The following is a 25,285-nucleotide window of genomic DNA, read 5'->3' on the forward strand; positions in this document are numbered from 1 at the left end:
CCACTAGAAGGTCTTCAAGCACTATAACACGTGGAGCTGTCATTTCCTATAATAACAGTATACATTCCTTCTTCTGGAATACCTTCTGAAGTATCTGCCTGAGGCTGTTTTACAGTTATTATTTTTTTTAAGTAAGTAGAAGTAAGCTGTAAAACAATAATAAAAATTGTAAGTACATAAACCAGTAACATATTTATTATTGTTATCAAGTGTTATATACTGTGAATAATTATATCCGCTATACTTTTATATTACTGTCAGCTTAGTAGGTTTGTTTATTCCAGCATCACCACAAACTCATGAGAAATGCATCACACTATGCTCTTACAATGGCTACCACGTCAGTAGGAGAGGAATGTTTTAGCTCCATTATAATCTTATGGGACTATTGTATATGCAGTTCATTGTTGACAGAAACATCATTATGTAGCACTCGAGGGATTTAACTCTTGGCATTTCTACTTAATAGTTTGTGGGACATCTAGGAAAAGGACTTCACCTCTGACCCTCAGTTTCCTTATATGAAAAATGGGAAAGGTGACAGAGCTAGAGTATCCCTAATCTGAAATGCTCCAAAATCTAAAACTTTTTGAGTGCTGACATGGTGCTTAAAGGAACTGCACATTGGAGCATTTTGGATTAGGGATGCTGAACTCCAGTAGATATAATGCAAATATTCCAAAATCTGAAAATATCTGAAATATGAAACACTTCTGGTCCCATCCTTTTTGGACAAGGGATACTTAACCAGTATTCACAGTGAGAAGTATCAAATTCCTGTGAGAAATACATGAAAAATCAAGTGTATCTTATGTATCCAGGTGTATACTAAAATGTAGTTTTTAATTACATGGTTCTTGATACATACTGCTTTTCCAGTGTTTTACCCATTTATGATGCTACTAGACATATACTTCTCTATCTTCTTACCAACTTTTGGTTCATCTTTAAAATAATTTGAAATAGAAATTGTACAGTTACTAATTGATACTGGAAGGTGTAAGTTTTCTGGTACTCGAATTAAAATGTTTTCAAGCTTTTAGTTTATTGACATTAGCAAGTTGTGTGGGATTTGAAGCAATGCTATTTCTAATGCATTCTGTTGTAACTCAGTCTTGAATGGTTTGTAAAGAACATGATGGGCTAGGTAGAGGACTGAATTCTTTGTAATCAGCAGTTCTGACTTGGTTCATTGTAAAGTCACATGGTCACACCATCCACTTTTATCTGTGGCACTTGAGTTTTGAGCTTTGCATTAATACCACTGGATATTAATAGAGCATTGTTAACCAGAGCAGATTGGATTCCTGTAAAACAATACTTTGTTTTGAAAGAGTAGTCTGTATGGGGAGCATTACACTGAATACACCAATCACCGACAGCACGGATAGGAAATGTTGGTAGCTTTAGGATGATATAATTGGCCAGTACTTGATTAAAAAAAATTGTTAGAACAATTGTTAGAATAAAACCGGCCACTTTGGGGTCAAAATTTGCATATGTATGCACATATTTTTAGTTGCTAAATCACCTATGATTCATGATAGTAATTTAACACTTTGACTTACCTTAGTATTAAGCAGATGCTGTTAAACCATATAAGAAATTTTGATCTTTAACGTATCTTTAAAAACATTTTAATTCAGAAGTTTGTAGGGTGTAAATAAATGGCATTTTTAGGTGGACTTTAACATTTTTGAAATATAATTTTGGGTTTATTTAAATCAACAATAAGCTACTTGTCAAGAAAGTAATACACTTTTGTATGTTAACAGTGCCCTAAAATAAAGATCCCCACTCTGCTGGCTGTCATTAACCATTATTTAATTTGCTGAAATAATGCTATGCCCAGAAGTTTTGTTTCTGTTCTCAGACTAGGCAATCTCATATTAACCCTAGGCGTTCCTTTTGTAAAGTGTGTATCAGTGCCACTAAGGCAAATAGGAAAGAGTTTATCATTTATTAAATTTTTAGTGTCAGAGAAGTTGTGAAACATTTCTAGTACTGTGAACATTGGTCATTAAAGCCACATTCTTGTGCTATACTGTGTTGGCTTGGCAGATGGTGTGGGTGATAAATCCTTTAACACCACCATGTGGAATGGTGATTTCATATTTGTATGCAAAAGTCCTTTTTTTAAAGTCTTTTAGAGGTAATCTTAAACTCTGCCAATATCAAATTATAAGAAGCTATGTAGTAAGAGTCTAGATTAGTAATGTTTTACAGTATTTATTTTTATGTATTTTTTTCAACATCCAGTTTTCAGCTCACAGTATGGGCAGTTGCAATAGTAGATCACTTATTCGTTTATAGTAACAGCTAAAATTTATTGAGCTCTTACTTTATTAATGTCAGGCAGTGTACTAAACATTTAACACATTTTCTCATTTAATGTTATTAAAGTATTTTTTATTGTGGAATCTAAAAAAAACATAAAATACAAATGTATAACATAAGTTATCAAGTGAACATCTGCGTAATCACCACCCAGATCAAGAAATAGAATGTTGCTGGCACCCTAGAAATTCTCTGTGCACCCTCTTCTAATTCCTCCACAAAATAGCCACTACCCTGACTTATGGTGATCACTTCTTTGGATATTGGTGTTATTTTTTATAATGATTTTTGTCACCTTTATGTATTCCTGAAGACTATTAGTCAGTTTTTCCTGCTTTAAAAATGTATGTAAATGGAATCGTATAGCATATTTTCAATCTGACATCTTTTGTTCACTCTTAGTTTGTAACACTCATTTATACTGTGTCTTTCTGTAATTCACCCCCCCCCTTTTTTTTTTTTTTTTTTTTTTTTTGAGGTAGTCTCACTCTCTTGCCCAGGCTGGAGTGCAGTGGTGTGATCACAGCTCAGTGCAGCCTCAACCTCCTGGGCTCAAGTTATCCTCTGGCCTCAGCCTCCCAAGTAGCTGAGACTACAGGCACGTGCCACCATGCCTGGCTAACTTTTTTTGTGTGTGTATTATTTATTGAAATGGGGTTTCACCTTTGTTGCCCAAGCTGGTATTGAACTCCTGAGCTCAAGCGATCCACTGGCCTTGGCCTCCCGAAGTGCTGTGATTACAGGCATGAGCCACTGTGCCCATCCCTTCATTTATTCATTTCAATTGCTATTTTCTTCGATTGTATGAATATACTACAGTTTCTTTATTCTGCAGTTAAGGATGTTTGTGATGTTTCTAGTTTTTGGCAATTTTAAACAGTGCTGATATGAACGTTTTTATACAAGTATCTTCCTTCATAGAAGTATTGTATATCTCTAAGGATATGCTGAGGAGTAGAATTGCTGGGTTAAAGGTGTGCATTTTTTCAACTTGAAAATAATGCCCAAACTTTTCTTTCAGAATTGTTTTAACAGTTTATATTCTCACCAGGATCATATGAGAGTTTTTGTGTTCTGTACAATTATTGTATTTTCTCACTTCGTCTTCTCAGACAGTATGGAGTGGATAATATCCCCATTTCGCATATGTCGGAACTGAGGACCAGAGGGATTAAATAACTTGCCAAAGCACACATTACTAGTGAGTAGCAGAGCTGGGATTTGAGCCTATCTCTGACTTGAGAACAGACACTCATTTTGCTCTACTATTTCAGGACATTATTTGGAAAACAGATTCCTCATGAAAGCTCAATATTCATTTACCATATCTTTGATAAAAATGACAGGAAAGGTCTGTGCTGTTGTGGACCTTCCATTTTAATACTTACTGAGGGAGTGCATAGATTACAAAACACCAAGTAAATAAAAAAGATAATTACAGAGTATGATATGTGTCATGAAAGTAATAAACGGGACTAAGAAGAAACAATATGTTAGGTGTTTTGGGAAGAAGAAGGCTGCATTTAAACTAAGACCTAAAGGATGAGAAAGAGCCAGCCATCTTCAAAGTGCATTTAACAGGCAGAGGGAAAGGCAAGCCAAAAGTCCCTCAGAAGAAAATACTTTAAAACCAGTATTTCAGCAAAAGAACATTATATCAAATTAAACATTTTAGTTAGAACCCTCAATTATCTAACTTAAAGGATAAGAGTTTGGGGTATTATAAAATTCAAGGAAAATTAAATAGGAAAGTGGTCTATGGAAAAAAATAGAAATGTCACTTCTATAACAGTCAGACTAATATTTGCCTTTTCTTTAATCATGTCAAAATTTACTATGTGTGGTAACAACATATTTATGACAGATCGAAAGAATTCCTTGGGATAACATTATTTTTCAAGGCTTCCTGAAAAAGGCATGGATGTACGGAAACCCAGGGGTCCAGAGGTCGCAGTGGGAAAGTATCTAAGGGAAGAAAGAACCTGGTTTGACCTGGAACATTGATTAAAAGGAGATGCTATCTTGAGCAGCTAATGAGGATTTTTTAATTGGAAAAAATCCTAGATAATGTAGAAACGGAATGGTTGGCCTATTTTACCAGCCCTCTCTACCAGAATAGCCTCCAAGTAAACTTCCAAAGTTAAATAACACAAAACTCTATCTAGTACACAATTTCATACTTAAAACATTTGAATCCGGGTGTGGTGGCTTGTACCTGTAATCCCAGCACTTTGGGAGGCCCAGGCGGGCAGATCACTTGAGGTCAGGAAAGTTAGAGACCAGCCAGGCCAACATGGTGAAACCTGTCTGTACTAAAAATACAAAATTAGCCGGACGTGGTGGCTGGCACCTGTAATCCCAGCTACTTGGGAGGCTGAGGCAGGAGAATCACTTGAACCTGGGAGGCAGAGGTTGCAGTGAGCCCAGATCGTGCCATTGCACTCTAGCCTGGGCGACAGAGCAAGACTCCATCTCAAAAAAAAAAATATATATATATATATATATATATATAAAAAATACGTATGCTTCCTCAGATGGATTTTCTGGACACTATAGCAATTCTTCTCTAAAGGTAGTCTGGTACAGCTATTTGTAACAATCCTGTATAGCAGTTTCATAGATGCTGTATACCCTGGGAGGTATTTCTACAAAGTATAGAATTTTAAAAATCTCCTCTGGAGCTATACAGTGCAGAACTTCTGCTGTCGTTTTTATGAGGACCAAGTTAGAAGCCCTTAGCTTCTGTAGATTTGGGAACAAAGGAATGAGGGAAATAGATACCTAAAAATAGATAATCTAAAATAATTTACCTTGACTCATTATAATATGTGGAATTCTGTCATTTGGAAAATGGTTAAGTGTTTTCACTGAAACCATCAGGAATTTAAAACTAGATCCAAAAAGAAAAATTTCCCTCTCCATTTTGACAGAAGTCACTGTTTATAGTATATTGACAAGTTCTTTTTATCTTTTGGTGAGGATTAGAATAGTAAATGTAATGAAACATCCTAAGTGGTAAGATCAATATTTTATATCCAGGGCTGAAACTCACAAAAGAGGACTGAACCTAAGCCGTCACTTACGACTTAACACATATACACGATGTTTAGAGCTATGAGTCTGGTACGATAACCATGGAAAATACGGGATGAGCAAGGGAGAGGGGTATAGGACCAAGTGCTAAAGGAACTCCTACCACTTAATTGCTGGGTAGAAGAGTGTGTTGTTTCAAGAAAGGGAGTGGCTGACAGTGTCAGATGGTACTGTAGTTCAGTGAGACAGGAACTGAAAAATGTACATTAGATTTAGCAGCCAAGAAGTCATTGGATGTCTTAATAAAATGATTTTGGTGTTGTGGTGAGGGGAAGCCAGGTTGGCTTGCATTTAAGAATGTGCTGCACTATTAGAAACTTTGGCAAGAGTCAGAGTGCAGTAAGAAGTTAACTCTGGTTAAAGGAGAGGGAATGATCAAGTTGAGATGGAAATTTGAATATACTAGGGAAAGAAGAGATCATCCATAGTGTAAAAATTATCCTTTTCTCTACATCCTGCAAGGAAGTAATGATCATGGAGACCAGAGTTTCCATCTTTTTTGTCTATTTTCTACATACTCAGAAAAGTGTTCTGCTCCCTATGGTTTCTGTTTTTCTTTTCATCTGTTTGCATAGCTTCTTTACCTACTAGCTTTTTATCCCTGGCCCCTCTCCTAAGTTCCAGTCACACATTTTTTAACTGCCGGATAGGACTCTAATTGTCCCATAGCTCCTCAGATTCAACATGTTCAACTGAATCTTTTCTTTTTTGATTACTGAGGGCCTAAATATCTGGATCTTCCATTCTTTCCTTTATCTCTTCCTTTCTTCCCCCTCTTTTTCTCTGTCCTACCAGTCCCTGCTGGGGCTGGGAAACTTCAAATCATAATGCTACTTTTTGAAAGATTATTTTCTGGAATAATACTAAATTTGGTCAGCTTCATTTAATAAAACATTACCCATAAAATATTTATGTTGCCAATTTCTACTTTTTATCCATTAGTGTGGAATATACAGTAAAAACCAAAAATCTATCATTTCTGTGAAAATGGCAGGTAGAGTGAAGATTTTTATTTATGTACTTTTGTATCAGCATAATTTATAGTTCATAATTGCACACTTGAACCTCCTTGATTATACAGTTTTTATACTTTTTTGTGTGTGTGGACCAAATACCATACTTGCTAATTCTCTTATTTCTCTGAAACAAATTTAAAGAAACAAAAGATGTGTCTTCCACTTTGGTTTCCTGGTATTTCAGGAAATTAATACAATTATGAACCCAATTTTATTATATTTAAGTCTACTAATTGAACTACAAATAAAAAGTTATTTGCTTTTGACTTTTGAATTTTATTGTAGAGATAACTAAAACAGTTTAAAAAATAGATCTGCCAGAAGATGATAGAGAAGATACATTTTTTATTTTGTGTGGACATACCTTTATTTTAAAATAAAATACTGGAAAATTTTACTTTGTTCTTATAACATAGTTGTATGTAGTATGGTGGAGAGCTAGTTGCAAAATTATTGCTAGTTCTTCTATTTTGAGGTGGAATTCTGATAAACACCCACAGCAAAAATTTTTGGATGCCTGCATACTTTTGCATTGTTAAAAAGACACCCACATGAAATCTTAGCCTTAGAAAAAGTAGCCTACTAAGTACATACATCTTTCATTTTCTTTTAACACAGATGGGAAGAGAGATGCCTTTTTATGTATATTATAGACATTATATTTTCTTGTAATACTTGGAGGTTATATATTTTAAAGTCTACTTCCATTAAAAAAACTGAAGAGCACTATGTATTCTATGGTGAAAGATAAGGGAACTCCTCCTTAAAGTTTGTTGAATTAACTGGCAGATTTTCTTGTTCTGGCTTTATTTGAATAATTGAACAGTTGAATCATCAATCCCTATTCAGAGTCATTTCTTATTATCTGGGATTGTCCCTGACTCTACTGTCTGAAACACATTAAACAGTGGTGGAAGTACAGCTGAAGTGGGTTGTTATTGTGATTGAGCTACACAGTCCCCTAGTCATATTTTTTTTCTTTTACCGTTTATGCACACTTCTTATTTTTGAATTATACTTTAAGTTCTATACATGTGCAGAACGTGCAGTTTTGCTACATAGGTATACACGTACCATGGTGGTTTGCTGCACCCATCAACCTGTCACCTACATTAGGCATTTCTCCTACTGCTGTCCCTCCCCTACCCCTCCCCGCCGCAACAGACCCCAGTGTGTGATGTTCCCCTCACTGTGTCCATGTGTTCTCATTGTTCAGCTCCCACTTATGAGTGAGAACATGCAGTGTTTGGTTTTCTGTTCTTGTGATTGTTTGCTGAGAATGATGGTTTCCAGCTTCATCCATGTCCCTGCAAAGGACATGAACTCATCCTTTTTTATGGCTGCATAGTATTCTGTGTGTATATGTGCTACATTTTCTTTATTCAGTCTATCATTGTGGAAGTTTGGGTTGGATCCAAGACTTTGCTGTTGTGAATACTGCTGCAATAAACACACATGTGCATGTGTCTGTATAGTAGAATGATTTATAATCCTTTGAGTGTGTCCCCAGTAATGGGATTGCTGGGTCAAATGGTCCTTCTGGTTCTAGATCCTGGAGGAATTGCCACACTGTCTTTCACAATGGTTGAACTAATTTACACTTTCACCAACAATGTAATTTCTCTACATCCTCTCCAGCATCTGTTGTTTCCTGACTTTTTAATGATCGCCATTCTAACTGGCGTGAGATGGTATCTTAATTGTGGTTTTGATTTGCATTTCTCTAATGACCAGTGATGATGAGCATTTTTTCATATGTTTGTTGGCTGGTTTATGCATACTTCTAACAAGTTTAACCGTTAGTGGTTTCTGTGTTCATACCAGCAAGCAGAAGAAGAATAATAGGCATCTTCATTTTAAGCAGGAAGAGGGCTAACAATAGGCAGGCATATTTGCTGAAATGGGAAGTGACAGTTTGCAGTCTCATACAAAGGAAGAGATGAGAAAAATGACCAGAAGTAGTCACTTCAAGAATTATATTATGGTCCAGCAATTCCACTCATAGGTGTATGCTCAAGATAAATGAAAACATATTTTCACCCAAAAACTTTAGACAGCTGTTCATGGCAGCATTATTCATAATAGCCAAAAAGTAGAACCAGCCCAAATGTCCAACTGATGAATTTTAAAAAAGTGGCATATCCATACTATGGAATATTATCTGGCAATAAAAAGGAGTGAAGTACTGATACATGTTATAACATGAATGAACCCTGAAAACATGCTAAGTGAAAGAAGCCACACATAAAGCCCACATCTTGTGTGAGTCCATTTATATGAAATGTCAGAATAGGCAAATTCATAGAGACAGAAAATGGTTGGTGATTGGCAGGGGCTGAAGGAAGGGGGAATTGAGGTATTTCTTTTCAGGGTGATAAAAATATTCCACAGTTAATTGTAGTGATGCTGGGAATAAGAGTACAACTTTGTAGATATACGAAAAATCATTAACTTGTACACTTTAAACTAGTGAGTTTTGTGATTTGTGAGTTATATCTCAATATAGCTTAATAAAGTTTAAAAACAATTGCAAATTTGGGGTAATTTTAAATTTTTATGTGGTTGGTTAGTTCCATTTTCCATAAGCCTGGGGGCATCCTTTTTATAGTACAGTAAAATAATCATTGGTTGATAATAGTTATGAAACTGTGTGCTGTAAGGAAAATACTTAATGTGTTTTAGGATCTCTTTTGAAAATGTATGAACTACTATCCTAAATGTTTAACATTAAACTTCATATGTGAATTCCTGGTTATCTTAAAATGACTCATTTTCCATGTATTTCACATAGCTGAGGTTATAGCTATGTCTATTAATGAAAACATGAGGATTAATTAAAAATTTAATTATTTTTCTCACCATTACAAAGCCTAGTTAAAATAATTTTCAAAAAATATACTTAATTAAGTTCATCATTGTCCTGAGAAAGAGGAGCAGCGCAGTTCTTGGCCGGGTCAGCAGAACACCTGGTGACCCTCACCTAGGCGTGCCAGGGCACAGGTTGTGATTGTCCTGGGGCGGCGGAAACCCACCTGCCTGCCCTGCATGCCTGCCCTGCATGCCAGGCAGCACCCTTTGGAGTCGCTGTGATTGGCCGGTGTGCCCCTGCTGAAGCCTCGGCTGCTTCTGTCCACGTCTTACACTTCTTCATTTATCCATGGATCATTTCGAGAGTCCGTCTTGTAAATGTTTAGCATTTTGCTGCTTTATTGCTTCTTTCTGGGGATAGTTCCAGCACTTGCCGGGCGGAGAAAGGCAGCTGAGTCCGGAGAAAAGCAAAATATGGGGACCCAGGCTAAAAGCAGACATCGTCCTTCCCACCCTCTATTTCTATATTCAGACAGTGGATACATCAGGGAATAGCTTCACATCTTCTCCAGGCGAAAAAGTCTTCCAGGTGAAAGTCTCAGCACCAGAGGAGCAATTCACTAGAGTTGGAGTCCAGGTTTTAGACTAAAAGGATGGGTCCTTCATGGTAAGATACAGAATGTGTGCAGGCTACAAAAATCTGAAGGTGGAAGTTAAATTCCAAGGTCAAGATGTGGCCAAATCCCCATGTATTTTTAAAGGGCCAGTTTGCCATGAGAATTGTGACTGGCCTTTGCAAGATAGTGCAGCCTGGCTACGGGGGATGAACTGCCCACCCGGAAACCATTGCTCAGATTCAGAGAGATCTGGCACATTTCCCTACTGTGGATCCAGAAAAGATTGCAGTAGAAATCCCAAAAAGACTTGGACAGAGGCAGAGCCTGTGTCACTACACCTTAAAAGATAACAAAGTTTATATCAAGACTCATGGTGAACATGTAGGTTTTAGAATTTTCATGGATGCCATACTACTTTCTTTGACTAGAAAGGTGAAGATGCCAGATGTAGAGTTCTTTGTTAATTTGGCAGACTGGCCTTTGCTTTGGAAAAAAAGAAATCCAATTCAAACATCCATCCGACCTTTTCCTGGTGTGGCTCCACAGATTCCAAGGATATCATGATGCCTACCTATGACTTGACTGACTGTTTTAGAAACCATGGGCCGGGTAAGTCTGGATATGATGTCTGTGCAAGCTAACACGGGTCCTCCCTGGGAAAGCAAAAACTCCACAGCTGTCTGGAGAGGGCAAGACAGCCGCAAAGGAGACTTGAGCTGGTTAAACTCAGTAGAAACACCCTGAACTCATAGACGCTGCTTTCACCAACTTTTTCTTCTTTAAACATGATGAAAACCTGTATGGTCCCATTGTGAAACACATTTCATTTTTTGATTTCTTCAAGCATAAGTATCAAATAAATATTGATGGCATCGTAGCAGCTTATCACCTGCCATATTTACTAGTTAGTGACAGTGTTGTGCTGAAGCCAAGACTCCGTCTACTATGAACATTTTTACAATGAGCTCTGCAGCCCTGGAAACACTACATTCCAGTGAAGAGCAACCTGAGCGATCTGCTAGAAAAACTTAAATGGACAAAAGATCACAATGAAGAGGCCAAAAAGATAGCAAAAGCAGGACAAGAATTTGCAAGAAATAATCTCATGGATGATGACATATTCTGTTATTATTTCAAACTTTTCCAGGAATATGCCAATTTACAAGTGAGTGGGCCACAAATCTGAGAGGGCATGAAAAGGGTAGAACCACAGACTGAGAATGACCTCTTCCCTTGCACTTGCCATAGGAAAAAGACCAAAGATGAACTCTGATATGCAAAATAGCTTCTATTAAAATAATGGTGCTTTGAAGACTCTTAACTAAAAAGAATTTTTTTAAGTATTAATTCCATGGACAATATAAAATCTGTGTGATTGTTTGCAGTATGAAGATAACGTTTCTACTTATGCAGTATTCTCATGACTGTACTTTACATTTTTAGAATTTTATAATAAAACTACCTTTATTAAAAAAATATATATACACACAATTATTGCATCTGGCTTATACTTCTTTTGCTTCAAAAATCAAAGAATTAACAGTAATTAACATATGTAAATATGGAATCTAAGAGCTAATCTAGGTTGATAGTACTTTAAAAAAGCATATAGCAATATTGCATTACATGGAATTGAGTGAGTCTATTTGGCTGACAGATATTGGTTAAGGGAAAAGGGAATTTTGATTATCATGTAGATTTTGCACTGTGGTAGCACAGAACTTGCTGCATCTCATTTCTGTTAAAAGAAAATATGTATAGGCTGGGCACGGTGGCTCACACCTGTAATCCTAGCACTTTGAGAGGCCAAGGCGGGCAGATCACGAGGTCAGGAGATCGAGACCATCCTGGCTAAGATGATGAAACCCCGTCTCTACTAAAAATACAAAAAATTAGCCGGGCTTGGTGGCGGGCGCCTGTAGTCCCAGCTACTCGGGAGGCTGAGGCAGGAGAATGACATGAACCTGGGAGGCGGAGCTTGCAGTGAGCTGAGATCGCGCCACTGCACTCCAGCCTGGGTGACAGAGCGAGAGTCCATCTCAAAAAAAAAAAAAAAAAATGTGTATGTGTATATATATGTGTGTGTATATATGTGTGTGTGTGTGTGTGTATATATATGGAGAGAGAGAATTCACTAAAGGATGTGAAGTACTGAAAACATGTTTTAAAAATTTAGTTGGTTCTTCTGCATTTAAAGAACATCTGAAATATAGCCATATTATGTTCTCTGCTGTTTAGATGTGGGTAGAGGAAGAACCACAGGATGGTGTTAGAGACATAATTCTAAACCCAGAACATCTATTTCCTAAACCATCTCCCCTTTCCTTTCATGACCTTTTTAGGGCTCGGTTACTGCTTTGGAAATGTGTCATATATTGGGATAGAACAAAACTCAAGAAGCACTGAAAGAGAAAGAGAGAAGTTAGAGAACAAAGAATTATGGAATCAGCTATGAAACCTAAAAACCTAAAAAGGAAACACTGGTTGTCAAATTCATTATGTCAACCAGTACATGTCTGAGTCTGAGAAAAACTACAAAGGAAAGCAATGAAAAGCACTGAGTCACTGCAGACAAGGAATGAGTAAAGAGAGGAGCTATGAAGGAATCTTGGGATCCATGGGATTCCTGCTGTCATGGACTATAAAAAAAACATATTCGTTGGTGATGAAGAGGAGTTTTAAGTTGTTAATGTTGAAATTTCAGATGTAGGACTGGTGGCAACTAGGTGATGTAAATTTGTGGCTTGAGAGATGGGGTCTGAATTGATCGACTTAGCTACCCTGTAATTAGCAAACAGGAGTCATTGTTTCCTCCAGACACTACCAAAAGTGTAGCTAGAATTTGGAGTTATTAAAATGGATTTACTGTCATGGTGAGACTTAAATTTTAAGAAATTTCAGTAATTAAGGTTTTCTTCTAGTTTATTGTTTTGTGCTTTCCTGGGGTAAAATATTTGGAAACCCTTGATTCTTGGAAATCTGTACTATGCCCTCTTAAATATGGTTAGATGTATTTAGTTATGTTTGTTTTTATCAGGTGATTTTAAATTTTAAATGTTAAGCATAATTCATATTTCTTTTTATAACCAGGAACCTTTTGAGGATGGCTTTGCAAATGGGGAAGAAAGTACTCCAACCAGAGATGCTGTGGTCACGTATACTGCAGAAAGTAAAGGAGTCGTGAAGTTTGGCTGGATCAAGGGTGTATTAGTATGTATATATAGACTTAATTTTATAGTTACAGCATATCTGTTGGTTATAAAATCTTTCTAACGTTCTCATCAGTTCTCAAGAGAACTCTTTTTTCTCTATGTTAACTGTCTTATCTGAGTGCTGTGGAAAACCAAATTAATAGCTTGTACCTCCTTTGCTTTTGGATATTAACTTCAGCAAAGGAGATATGCCATTTATTTTGCCAAATTATTCTTGATTATATTCTATGTAATGTGTTACTGATGGTATTAAATTATATTTCATTGCCTCTTGTGAATCTCGTGCACTGTCACTTTTCAGAAATTAAATGTGAAGACTATCAAATTGGGAGCATCAGAATCAAGAAGGCTGAGCAGGGAATAGAGCTGAAATATGCCTGCTTCCTTTCACTCTCCCCCCATTATATTTCGAAGAGAAGCGTATGGAAGTTAACAAGCAAGGAATACAGGAGAAATACTTAAATGTTGAGTTCACTTTGTGCATAGGTTTAGGTGGTTAAGGTTCAGATTTACTTCTGTTTTTCTGTGTTTGAATAAGCACTAAGGATCTGACTAAAATAGGCTACATTGCCTTCTCATTGGGACTTTGGAAGCACTTAATAGGGGTTGTATTGGAATTTCAGGGAGAAATAGAGGGAAAAAATCACAGTTCTAGTAGTAATTTTATTGCCTAATCCATAAGGTGAATGTGAAGCTTCAGGTAGTATTGTTTGCCTTAGATTTTAGTGTTTTAGAAGACTATGTTCTATGTATGAACATAGCAAATAAAACTGAAAATAAATAGGGGAAACTTTTACAACTAATTTGAATTTTTAAAAATGTGAACAATTGGCATTTTGTATTGACAAATATTATGTAATACTTAAATCTGCTGAAGAAATCATGAAATGATGTTATAAAAGAATAAGCAAAAGTTAAACTTGGATTGATAAAAGGGAATATGCACTACTTTTTTAAAGGGCTGAATTTTAAAAATATATCTTGTATCTTTCTTGTTCTGTTGCTTCTGCTGCTTCACACAATTGTGATGAGTGCATTTATTTTCATACGCACTTTTGTATGTTACATTGTGTTTATATTAGCTCAAAAGTAAGCTCTTTTAAGCTCTTTATAAAAACTGTTAAAGAAAAGGGTGGGGTAGGAGTTAGATTTAAAACTACATATCTTCTGTAGTTTCAAATGCATATTGTTCTACTTTGACTGGTTTAATGCTTACTATATAATGTTTGATTATTCTTCTTCCTCTGTGTCTTGGCCTCTTTTTCCCTCTTTAGGTACGTTGTATGTTAAACATTTGGGGTGTGATGCTTTTCATTAGATTGTCATGGATTGTGGGTCAAGCTGGAATAGGTAAGTGAAGTTACATCCTGCTTGATTTGAGAATAAGCAAAATAACTGTGTCTGAGCTCTTAACCTCATGAAACTCAAGAAATTAGAGTCATTTTTAACTATGTTTTCCTTTATATCAGATTGTTATCTTGATGTTCCTTTTTTCATAATTCTGATTTGGTTTTTATAAAATGAGATCAAAATTGGGTAATTTATAACTTAAAATGTAGATTCAGTATTCTTAGACCAACCAGTTTTAGATACCGACGGGCTTAAACAAGAGTGTAAGTATTCTCATTGTCTTTCTTTCTTCGTAAAGGTCTATCAGTCCTTGTAATAATGATGGCCACTGTTGTGACAACTATCACAGGATTGTCTACTTCAGCAATAGCAACTAATGGATTTGTAAGAGGAGGTAAGTTGAATCTTTTTGAATCATCATCATCAGATTACTCTTACTAAACAGAGGTCTAAATTGTATTTTTAATTATTTTTTACTTTAACTGAAGCAACATATTAAGTCTATATAGACAAGAAAGTTGCTACCGAGCACTTCCAGACTAGTATATTTCAATGTAAAATTTTATATCAACTCATACACATAAGCTTTTAAGTTATTCAGAGTGTCTCGTAGCAAGAATGGAGCATCTACTTTGGTCTCTTATCCACTGGGCTGCATCTTAATTGCCTCCTCCAAGGCTTGCCCTTGGATCAGTCAGCAAGATGCTCCTGGCATTTGTTCAACATTGTATTGGGGTAACCTCATTCCCCACCTCCATCCCCTATTGAGGGAAACTGAGGCAGTATACCTTCCCCATGATCTAATAGCATTGTGTGAGCTATACCTGGGACTGTAAATTAATTAATATATTTATTTGGAGATGGAGTCTCACTCTCACCCAGGTTGGAGTGCAGTGGCATGATCTTGGCTCAGTGCAAACTCTGCCTCCCAGGTTTAAGTGATTCTTCTGCGTCAGCCTCCTGAGTAGCTAGGATTACAGATTTGCACCACCACGCCCGGCTAATTTTTGTATTTTTAGTAGAGATGGGGTTTTGCCATGTTGGCCAGGCTGGGCTTGAACTCCTGACCTCAGGTAATTTGCCTGCCTTGACCTCCCAAAGTGCTGGGATTACAGGTGTGAGCCACTGCACCTGGCCCTGGGACTTTAAATTCATACTTTCAAGTCTAGCTTTCTGTGGGCACTATGAGGCCTCTCATTAGAGTCTATAAGATCTGCCTTGTGAGATTTTTACCCTCCCTAGGAAGAGGACCTAAGAGACTACGGGAGAATGGAATCAGGATCCCTCAAAACAAGAAGAAAAGAATTCCATTTTCCAAATCAAAACTCTTCAGTCAGAGTGAGAAGATCCCTGGAGAAAGGAGACAAAATGTCTGCCAGCACCTGTAAAGTCATGGTAGCAAATCAACTGAGAAAAGATCTATTTCATCTGCCTCAACTGTTTTGAATATCCCTATTTGACATTATATAACACAATTTCCACTTTACCTGCATCAAGTATTTGGGTGTGGGAGGGATAGAGACAGAGAACCAGATTGAGCTTTTCATTTTTCACCATTGTCTTTATATGTTTTAGACACCAGAGGATCCAAATCACTGTGACCCTTGGAGGCTGGTATCTTGTATCAATATGATTATGACTATGCTGAGCATGCATCACCGTTGACTGAAGTTTTATGCTTCTGTTAGCCTGGATTGAGCTATATTGGGATATACAATGTGGATATGTTCAGCAGAGTTAGTCAGATAATGTTGAGAGATTCTTTTTGGCTTCTCGTGAACTGGGTACTCCATGCTTCATTTCTCTCTGCCACAACTGGGGAATGAAAGTGGGAAGGAGAAATGGGCTGGGATGCTGTGTGTTTGTAGGGGATCAGCAAATCATCAAAGAATTTCTCCTTTTCCTCAGACCTTAGAATCTAGGCTGTGAGCCTCAAAAGGAATGGGGCATGAAGCCACTGGCAACATTAACTTCATGCTTTTCCCCCATTTGAATCAGATTTTTGGTAGGTAGAGATTTTGCAAGATTGTGACCAAAAAGCCATTTCATTTTTCAATAATACCATTTGTAGTTTACATATATATACCATTGGTAGTGTGTATATATAAATATATATATACATATATATATATCTTTACAAATACATCTGCCTCATAGACTTTGTGTGCAGTCTTCTGTCCTGGACTGCCAGGGAAAGTACGAGAATGTGGAACCCACACAGATCTGTCCCAAAAAATGACTATATATTATAATTTTGCAAGAGTTTCCTGAAAAATCTGTTCACAAAGGAAGAACCTAGAGGGTAAAAACCACTTGAAATTCTGTTATGAGGTGTTCATACGATCAAGAAGGTGGTAGATTTGGTGAAATAATGAAACCCATGGAAGATAAAAGAGAAAGTTATCGATTTAAAGAATGACCAGATACTATGAAGCTTTCTTAGAAGGCATTCATTTTTCACTTAGTGACTTTGGACAGCTGGATGGTCTTTATAGAATATGTATGAGCTGCATCATCTGCAATTAGTGTTTTCAAGAGATTCTTTTAGTGAATGTAAGCCCCTTCTGTCTCCTCTGTATCTGACTCAGATTTGGAAACCCCTAACATGATTTATTTTGGTATCATGAAAAAAATATTTTCCACATGGGAGAAACTAGATACAGGCATAAAACTGAGATCACATTACACCTGTATTCAGGATTCTAAATTGAAGGTATTAGTCTTAAAATTTATCCTGAAAGTACCTATTTTTTAGTTTTTTCCATTAAAGTGACCTATAATAAATGACCAGCTCAGTGGCAATAAGCAATTCTTGTGCCCATGTTGTGTATTTCCACTCAAAAGAACCAGCGGACTGTAGAGAAAAAATTGATTCCTTATCTGGGCAGGAAATGAGCTTAGACACCTTTTCAGATCCAAAGTATTGAACACTACTAGTTTCATATCAAAAGGACCTAAGAGTCAACTTAAAGGAGCTAACACTGGCTAAAGTTTGGATAATTTGAACAGCAGTAATGATGATAACTGATTTGGATGAAAATATATGAAAATATGGATGTAAATCCATAAGTTAACAATGAAACAAACCAAAAAATCTCACTTTTCACCTTTGAAACATACTCGGGAACCATCTTATGAAAATTGATAAATAAATAGTGTTGAATCAAACTCCTGAAAGGTTTCTTTCCTGAACTCAAGGTAACCAAGAAGTCGATGAGATTTGTTCTTCAGATAATTGCTCTACATAATGAGTAAAGGAGGAAAGAGACTTAGAATATTCCAACTTTGTATGGTTCAAAGACATAAATCTAAGACCTGAAACCATAGAAATTCTAGGAGATAACATTGGAAAAACTCTTCTAGGCATTGGCTTAGGCAAAGAATTCATGACCAAAAACCCAAAAGCAAATTTAACAAAAACAAAACTAAATGGGACCTAATTAAACTAAAAAGCTTCTGCACAGCAAAAGAAATAATCAGCCAGAGTAAACAGACAACCCACAGAGTAGGAGAAAATATTTGCCAACTCTACATCTGACAAAGGACTAATAATGCAAAATCTGCAAGGAACTCAAATCAGCAAGAAAATATCAATCCCATCAAAAAATGGGCAAAGGACATGAATAGACAATTCTCAAAACAAGATGTACATATTGCCAACAAACATATGAAAAAATGCTCAACATCACTAATTATCAGAGAGATGCAAATTAAAACCTCAATGAGATACCATCTTACTCCTGCAGGAATGGCCATAATTTAAAAAAATAATAAAAATAACAGATGTTGGTGTGGATGTTGTGAAAAGGGAACACTTTTACACTGTTGGTGGAAATGTAAACTAATATAACCACTATGGAAAACAGTATGGAGATTCCTTAACTAAAAGTAGAACTACCATTTGATACAGCAGTCTTCCTGCTGGGTAATCTACCCAAACAAAGGAAAATAAGTCATTATATGAAAAAGACACTTGTGCACACATGTTTATAGCAGTAGAATTCACAATTATAAAAATGTGGAACCAAACTTAAATGCCTATCAACCAGTGAGTGGATAAAGAAAATGTGGTATATATACACCATGGAATACTATTCAGCCATCAAAAGGAACGAAATAATGGCATTTGCGGCAACCTGCATGGAGTTGGAGACCATCATTCTAAGTGAAGTAACTCAGGAATGGAAAACCAAATCTCATATATTCTTTCTTATAAGTGGGAGGTAAGCTATCAGGATGCAAAGGCATAAGAATGATATAATAGACTTTGGGGATGCGGGTGGAAGGGTGGGAGGTGGGTTAGGGATAAAAGGCCACACAACCACACACTGGGTATAGTGTACGCTGCTTGGGTGATGAATGCACCAAAATCTCAGAAATCACCATTAAAGAACTTACCCATGTAACCAAAAACCACCTGTTCCCCAAAAACTATTGAAATATTTTTTTTTAAATTCCAACTTCTGTAAAGCTTTTACTTGATAAGAATACCTGTGAAGTATTGTTTCCCAACAAATTAAATCTGAATCACATTATGCCAATATCTCCAGGAAGCATTTTATAGAATATCCAGGGGAGAGAGGAACTTTTTTAATGACAGCATAGGGTGATGACAGAAAATTCCAGACTGGGAATCTCTATGGAGCAAGGAACCCTTCTTATTCAAGGCTCGAAAAAAGATGGAGAGGAGAGTTAATGGTTTAAAACAAACTTGGGATTCAATGTGTAGGTATGAGTTTTGTTTGCCATTTTAGCTATAAACTATAAACTATACTTCTTGGTGGTACCAAGAATCCCTGAGTTGGATTTCCTACAGCTCAACTGCTGAGGATTTGATTTTGACTGCCTACCTTGTAAGGGCTACTTAGAGAGGACGGTAATAGAGCTAGAATTATCCAGAGGACTGGTGTCTTAAAAGGAAATGGAAAAATGCTGTGGGAAGAGTGATGCCTGGTGAACCCATCTGAACTTTTTGTAGACTGAAAGTTGACTATTAAGGGAATTAATGAGGAAATAAATTTTCTTAAAATACTATTCAAAGGTTGGGGAACATTATGTTTATTGTTTAATAATTTTAATTCAAAGAGCCCCATTTTAAACTTGATGCATAGTTTTTAAAAATTAATGTTAACTAGTTTCAGCTTTCTACATATGGCTATCCAGTTTTCCCAGCACCATTTATTAAATAGGGAATCCTTTCCCCATTGCTTGTTTTTCTCAGGTTTCTCAAAGATCAGATACTTGTAGATATGCAGCATTATTTCTGAGGGCTCTGTTCTGTTCCATTGATCTATATCTCTGTTTTGGTACCAGTACCATGCTGTTTTGGTTACTGTAGCTTTGTAGTATAGTTGAAGTCAGGTAGTGTGATGCCTCCAGCTTTGTTCTTTTGGCTTCCTTACACCTTATAAAAAATTAATTCAAGATGATTAAAGACTTAAACGTTAGACCTAAAACCATAAAAACCCTAGAAGAAAACCTAGGCATTACCATTCAGGACATAGGCACGGGCAAGGACTTCATGTCTAAAACACCAAAAGCAATGGCAACAAAAGCCAAAATTGACAAATGGGATCTAATTAAACTAAAGAGCTTCTGCACAACAAAAGAAACTACCATCAGAGTGAACAGGCAACCTACAAAATGGGAGAAAATTTTCGCAACTTACTCATCTGACAAAGGGCTAATATCCAGAATCTACAATGAACTCAAACAAATTTACAAGAAAAAAACAACCCCATCAAAAAGTGGGCAAAGCATATGAACAGACACTTCTCAAAAGAAGACATTTATGCAGCCAAAAGACACATGAAAAAATGCTCATCACTGGCCATCAGAGAAATGCAAATCAAAACCACAATGAGATACCATCTCACACCAGTTAGAAGGGCAATCATTAAAAAGTCAGGAAACAACATGTGCTGGAGAGGATGTGGAGAAGTAGGAACACTTTGACACTGTTGGTGGGACTGTAAACTAGTTCAACCATTGTGGAAGTCAGTGTGGCAATTCCTCAAGGATCTAGAACTAGAAATACCATTTGACCCAGCCATCCCATTAGTGGGTATATACCCAAAGGATTATACATCATGCTGCTATAAAGACACATGCACATGTATGTTTATTGTGGCACTATTCACAATAACAAAGACTTGGAACCAACCCAAATGTCCAACAATGGTAGACTGGATTAAGAAAATGTGGCACATATACACCATGGAATACTATGCAGCCATAAAAAATGATGAGTTCATGTCCTTTGTACGGACATGGATGAAATTGGAAACCATCATTCTCAGTAAACTATCGCAAGGACAAAAAACCAAACGCCGCATGTTCTCACTCATAGATGGGAATTGAACAATGAGAACACATGGACACAGGAAGGGGAACATCACACTCTGGGGCCTGTTGTGGGGTGGGGGGAGGGGGGAGGGATAGCATTAGGAGATATACCTAATGCTAAATGACGAGTTAATGGGTGCAGCACACCAGCATGGCACATGTGTACATATGTAACATACCTGCACATTGTGCACATGTACCCTAAAACTTAAAGTATAATAATAATAAAAAATAAATAAAATAAATAAAAATTAATGTTAACTAATTTGAGATAATGCCTGTTTATTTATCTTGATTCTTAACTGAATTATAACGTGTTTATATTTTATTAATTGAATAATGTTTTATTCTTATCTTGAAAATTATGTGTTTGCAGCTTTGCAGAAGTATGTGAATTCAGTGAACTTTCCTTAGTGTTGTGTACATTTTGCCATAGGAGAGATTTAATATTACTAATTAATTTTAACTTTGGCTTTAACAGTACATTTTAGAGATTAAACAGATATCAATCTAGAAAAGTTGTACTTTGTTATTAACTTGTAAACAAATGTAATAATGTCCAACTTTAAAGTCTCATATAATGGAAACATGCAAGGTTTCTGAAAATGTCAAAATGTAGAAAATAAAAGATGCTTAGTTTCAGGCTTGATTCAATTTTAGTAGTGATTTGGGGTACTATTTTTTTATTTTTATTACCGTTTTTTTTTGAGACAGAGTCTTGCTCTGTTGCCCAGGCTGGAGTAAAGTGGCACGATCTCGGCTCACTGCAAGCTCCGCCTCCTGGGTTCACGCCATTCTCCTGCCTCAGCCTCCCGAGTAGCTGGGACTACAGGTACCTGCCACCACGCCCGGCTAATTTTTTGTATTTTTAGTAGAGATGGGGTTTCATTGTGTGAGCCAGGATGGTCTCGATCTCCTGATCTCGTGATCTGCCCGCCTCAGCCTCCCAAAGTGATGGGATTACAGGCTTGAGCCACTGCGCCCGGCTGATTTGGGGTACTATTTAAAGTTACTGGAAGCAGATTAGAGAATCATCACTTAAGTTCTCTGCCTTCCACATAAGAATAGCAGTGCCAAGGAACTGATAACGTTTACTTTATTTCTGTCATAATCCCTGCCTGCAAGACACATTAATGCTTTTCAGATTATTGCAGGCTACAGGGATTTTAGAGCCCTTTCCTGTTCTACGAATCATAGCAGTGTTCTTGAGAGCTTGGATTTTATAGAGTTTCCACGGATCTGTGCAACAGGTTTTGCAACTTGGATGGTGCTGGCCAGCAGCCACCTTCACTCAGATCTGCATTTCCTAGATTACACAGACCAGAGTTGTCCCATCTTTAATTAATCCATGAATTTAGACTCACTCAGAGAATAGAGGACAACTGCAGGCAGCCGTTCATAAGATGAAGACTGTAAATTCTTGGTTTTAATTAATACTGTATTATATGAACTGAGCAATACAAAGGAAAGTTTCCTCAACCACTTTTTGCTTGGGGGCATTTAGTTGACTAAGTTAAAAGCAGAGGTCAGTATCTTCTCAGATAAAAGCCTTGGTTCAGATAGGTAGTTCTGAAGTTTCCAAAATCTAAAATCAACATAAACTTGCCTATTCCATGATGAAGTTTTATGTTACTTGTACTTTAGTCAATCAGCAGACAATTGTTGAGCATTTTGTGACAGACTGGGTTTTTAACAGTGAAAGACAAAATGCTATGTTGTTGGAGTTTACATTGAGGTAATAATAGTAGCTATTATTTTTTGAGAACTAACTGCTAGGCATGATGCCATGGTGTTGACATACATTATCTTATGTAATGCAACATTGTGGTTAGTCACATTTAACATTTACATGGATAGTGAGAACAAAAAATCAATTATACCCATTTTTTAACAAAATTAATTTTTATGCAGATTCTGCTTGTGAATTTTTAGAATGTCTACATAAGTCACAATTTTATGTACTCATATCTGTTTTACTTTTCTCTGAAATAATTGAATACCTCCTCATTTTTGTAAATAGATATAGCCAAAAACATTGGAAATAAGGAAAAACTTTTTCCACGTACTGTGACAGAAAAGTGCTTTCTGCATTTGAAAAATCAGATTATTATTGATTGTCAAATTTTTTTGTTTTATCCATTGTGTAACTATTAATTCCTACCATTATCAAGCAAGGAGTTCTAAGTTAGAATTCAGCTCCATAGTTCCTTTTTTTAATAGCTAGTTTCTTTGAAATTATAACTTTTCAGATCAATGAAATGTTTGAAGCAGCTGTAAAACACAGTTGTATTATGAGGTTTATTAAATGTAACATAACATTATGTTTTAACTTCAGTAAAACACTATTTGTATTCTACAAATAGCTCAGATACGAATCTGGCAAGTAATAGAATTTTCAGCATGGGTTTTTTCTTTACTCATTGGTGACCTTTCAGTTTTGCCAGTTTATGCAGTTTATTATTAATACTTCAGCTTGGTTCCAAAATTGTTTGCTGCAGAATTAGGGTTATATGTCTTTGCCTCTTGTATCTTAAAATTTAATTGAATTATTCTGGTGATCATTCACAATAAGATAACACCTAATCCTGGTTGGAAGATTCCATGTTTGTCACCTCACCTTTCCCTATTTGATAAAATAATGACAATAAAATAGAGAAAATTTGCCAAACATTAAGAGGCAAACTCCTTATTTTTATTTGTAAACCAGGATACTAGAATGTATTTCATTATTGTCACCCTTTGATTCTTTCCTCAATACACCAAGAAAACTTTATTTTTACAAAATTTTCACTTTCTATTCCAACCAACAGTGAGTTTCACTTGTTCCGTATCTGTATCCTCACCAACAGTTGGTATTGTCCTTTTTATTTTTCATTCTAGTATGTGCGTAGTGGTATCTTATGATAGTTTTCATTTGTGCTTCCATAATGGCTAAAGATGTTGGGTATCTTCTCATGTACTATAAGTGTCTACTCATATTTTGAAGGGTTATTTATTGTATTGAGAGTTCTTACTATTGAGTTTTGAGAGGTTCTAGATACAACTACTTTATCAAATAAATGATTTGTAGTTTTTTTCTCTTGAGTATATGGCTTGTCATTTCACTCCTTCAATGGCATCATTAGAAAAGTAGCTTATAGTTTTAGCTATGTCCAGTTCATCACTTTTTCCTTTTTGGATTGTGCTTTTGGAGTGGTGTCTAAGAAACCTTTCCCTAGCCTGGGGTCTCAAAGATTTTCTTCTGTGTTTTCTTCTAGAGGTTTTACAGCTTTAGGTTTTCAGCTAGATATATTACCATTTGTAGCTAGCTTTTGTATATATTGTGAAATGTGAATCAGTATTCATATGGATATCCAGTTATTCCAGCACCGTCTGTTAAGGTGATCTCTTTTCTGTTTACTTACCTTTGTGCTTTTCTCAGAAATTAATTGACCCTACAGTGTGAGTCTATTTCTAGACTCTGTGCCATTCCATTCATCTTGGCAAAAGCCCTTGTGACTCTTAACACCATTCATGAAGTTCTGCACATCAGGTAATAGCAATACTACTAGGATCTGTTTTTTGTTTTACACACTTCTGACTCCAAATGTGTGGGTTTTCCCCACACAAACCAATTCCCCAACTCTCTGGACACTAATTGGGTATCCAACAATTCGATTAAAATTTGACACTAATTGCCCAGAGTTGGTGCAGACCCTATAGGTTAAGAGCTGCATCTCACAAGACTACTCCCACTTCAAATGCCAGTTGCAATTCCAGGCCTCCTGTACCTCTGACCAACTGGCTATATATTGGGGGTTTCCACAGCCCCTTCCTCAGGTTTGATAATTTGCTAAAATGGCTCCTAGAACTTAAGAAAACAGCTTACTATCATCAGTTTATAATAAAGGCTACAACACAGAAAGAGCCAAATAAAAGAGTTGAGTAAAGCATGGTATGGGAGAAGGGATGCAGAGCTTCCATGACCTCTCCAAGTGCCATCCTCCTGGCACCTCTGTGTTCACCAGCCTGAGTTCTCTAAACCCCTTTGTTTATAGTTTTCCATTATATAGCCACGATTGATTAAATTATTGGCCATTAATGATTAGCTCAATTTCTAGTGCCTCTCCCTTCTCTTCTCCCCTAAGGTGTGAGGGGTGGGAGCTGGGGTGGGTAATGGGGGTATTGAAAGTGCTAACCCTCTAATCACATAGTTGTTCCTCTAGCAACTAGCACTGTCCAATCCGGAAGCTATCTAAGGGCCCACCAAGTCACCTTATTACCCTTATTACCGTAAACTGAGGTAGATTTGAAGGGGCTTATTTTAAATAACAAAAGATGCTTCTCTCACCTGATCAGTAAATTCCAAGGGTTTATAAGCTCTGTTGCAGTAAGTAACCTTGGGTGAAGACCAAATATATATTTCTTCTTACATCACAACATCACAGCAAGGAAAATAATTTCAGTATTTTGCCTGAGTTTAAGATGGAATTGTGATCGGGCTTTATTTTTTCCAAAGGATTTTAAC

General features: G+C 36.5%; 1 protein-coding gene and 1 pseudogene across 4 annotated transcripts in view; both read left to right on the plus strand.

The window, feature by feature from the left end:
- SLC12A2 (solute carrier family 12 member 2) overlaps positions 1-25,285 on the plus strand; it is a 106,194-nt gene that overhangs the window by 16,384 nt on the left and 64,525 nt on the right. For all 4 annotated transcript variants that reach the window (XR_010157323.1, XR_010157324.1, XM_526998.7 and 1 more), the window contains exons 2-4: positions 12,962-13,081; positions 14,358-14,433; positions 14,732-14,827. Coding sequence is in view for 2 of the 4 variants with exons in the window: in XM_526998.7 (XP_526998.3) it covers positions 12,962-13,081; positions 14,358-14,433; positions 14,732-14,827 (292 nt within the window). In the remaining 2 variants the exon portion in view is untranslated. The remainder of the gene's footprint in view (positions 1-12,961; positions 13,082-14,357; positions 14,434-14,731; positions 14,828-25,285) is intronic.
- LOC134810105 (protein O-glucosyltransferase 2-like) lies at positions 9,537-11,227 on the plus strand (annotated as a pseudogene).

This window comes from Pan troglodytes, chromosome 4 (assembly GCF_028858775.2).
Source record: "Pan troglodytes isolate AG18354 chromosome 4, NHGRI_mPanTro3-v2.0_pri, whole genome shotgun sequence".
NCBI classification, from domain to species: domain Eukaryota; kingdom Metazoa; phylum Chordata; class Mammalia; order Primates; family Hominidae; genus Pan; species Pan troglodytes.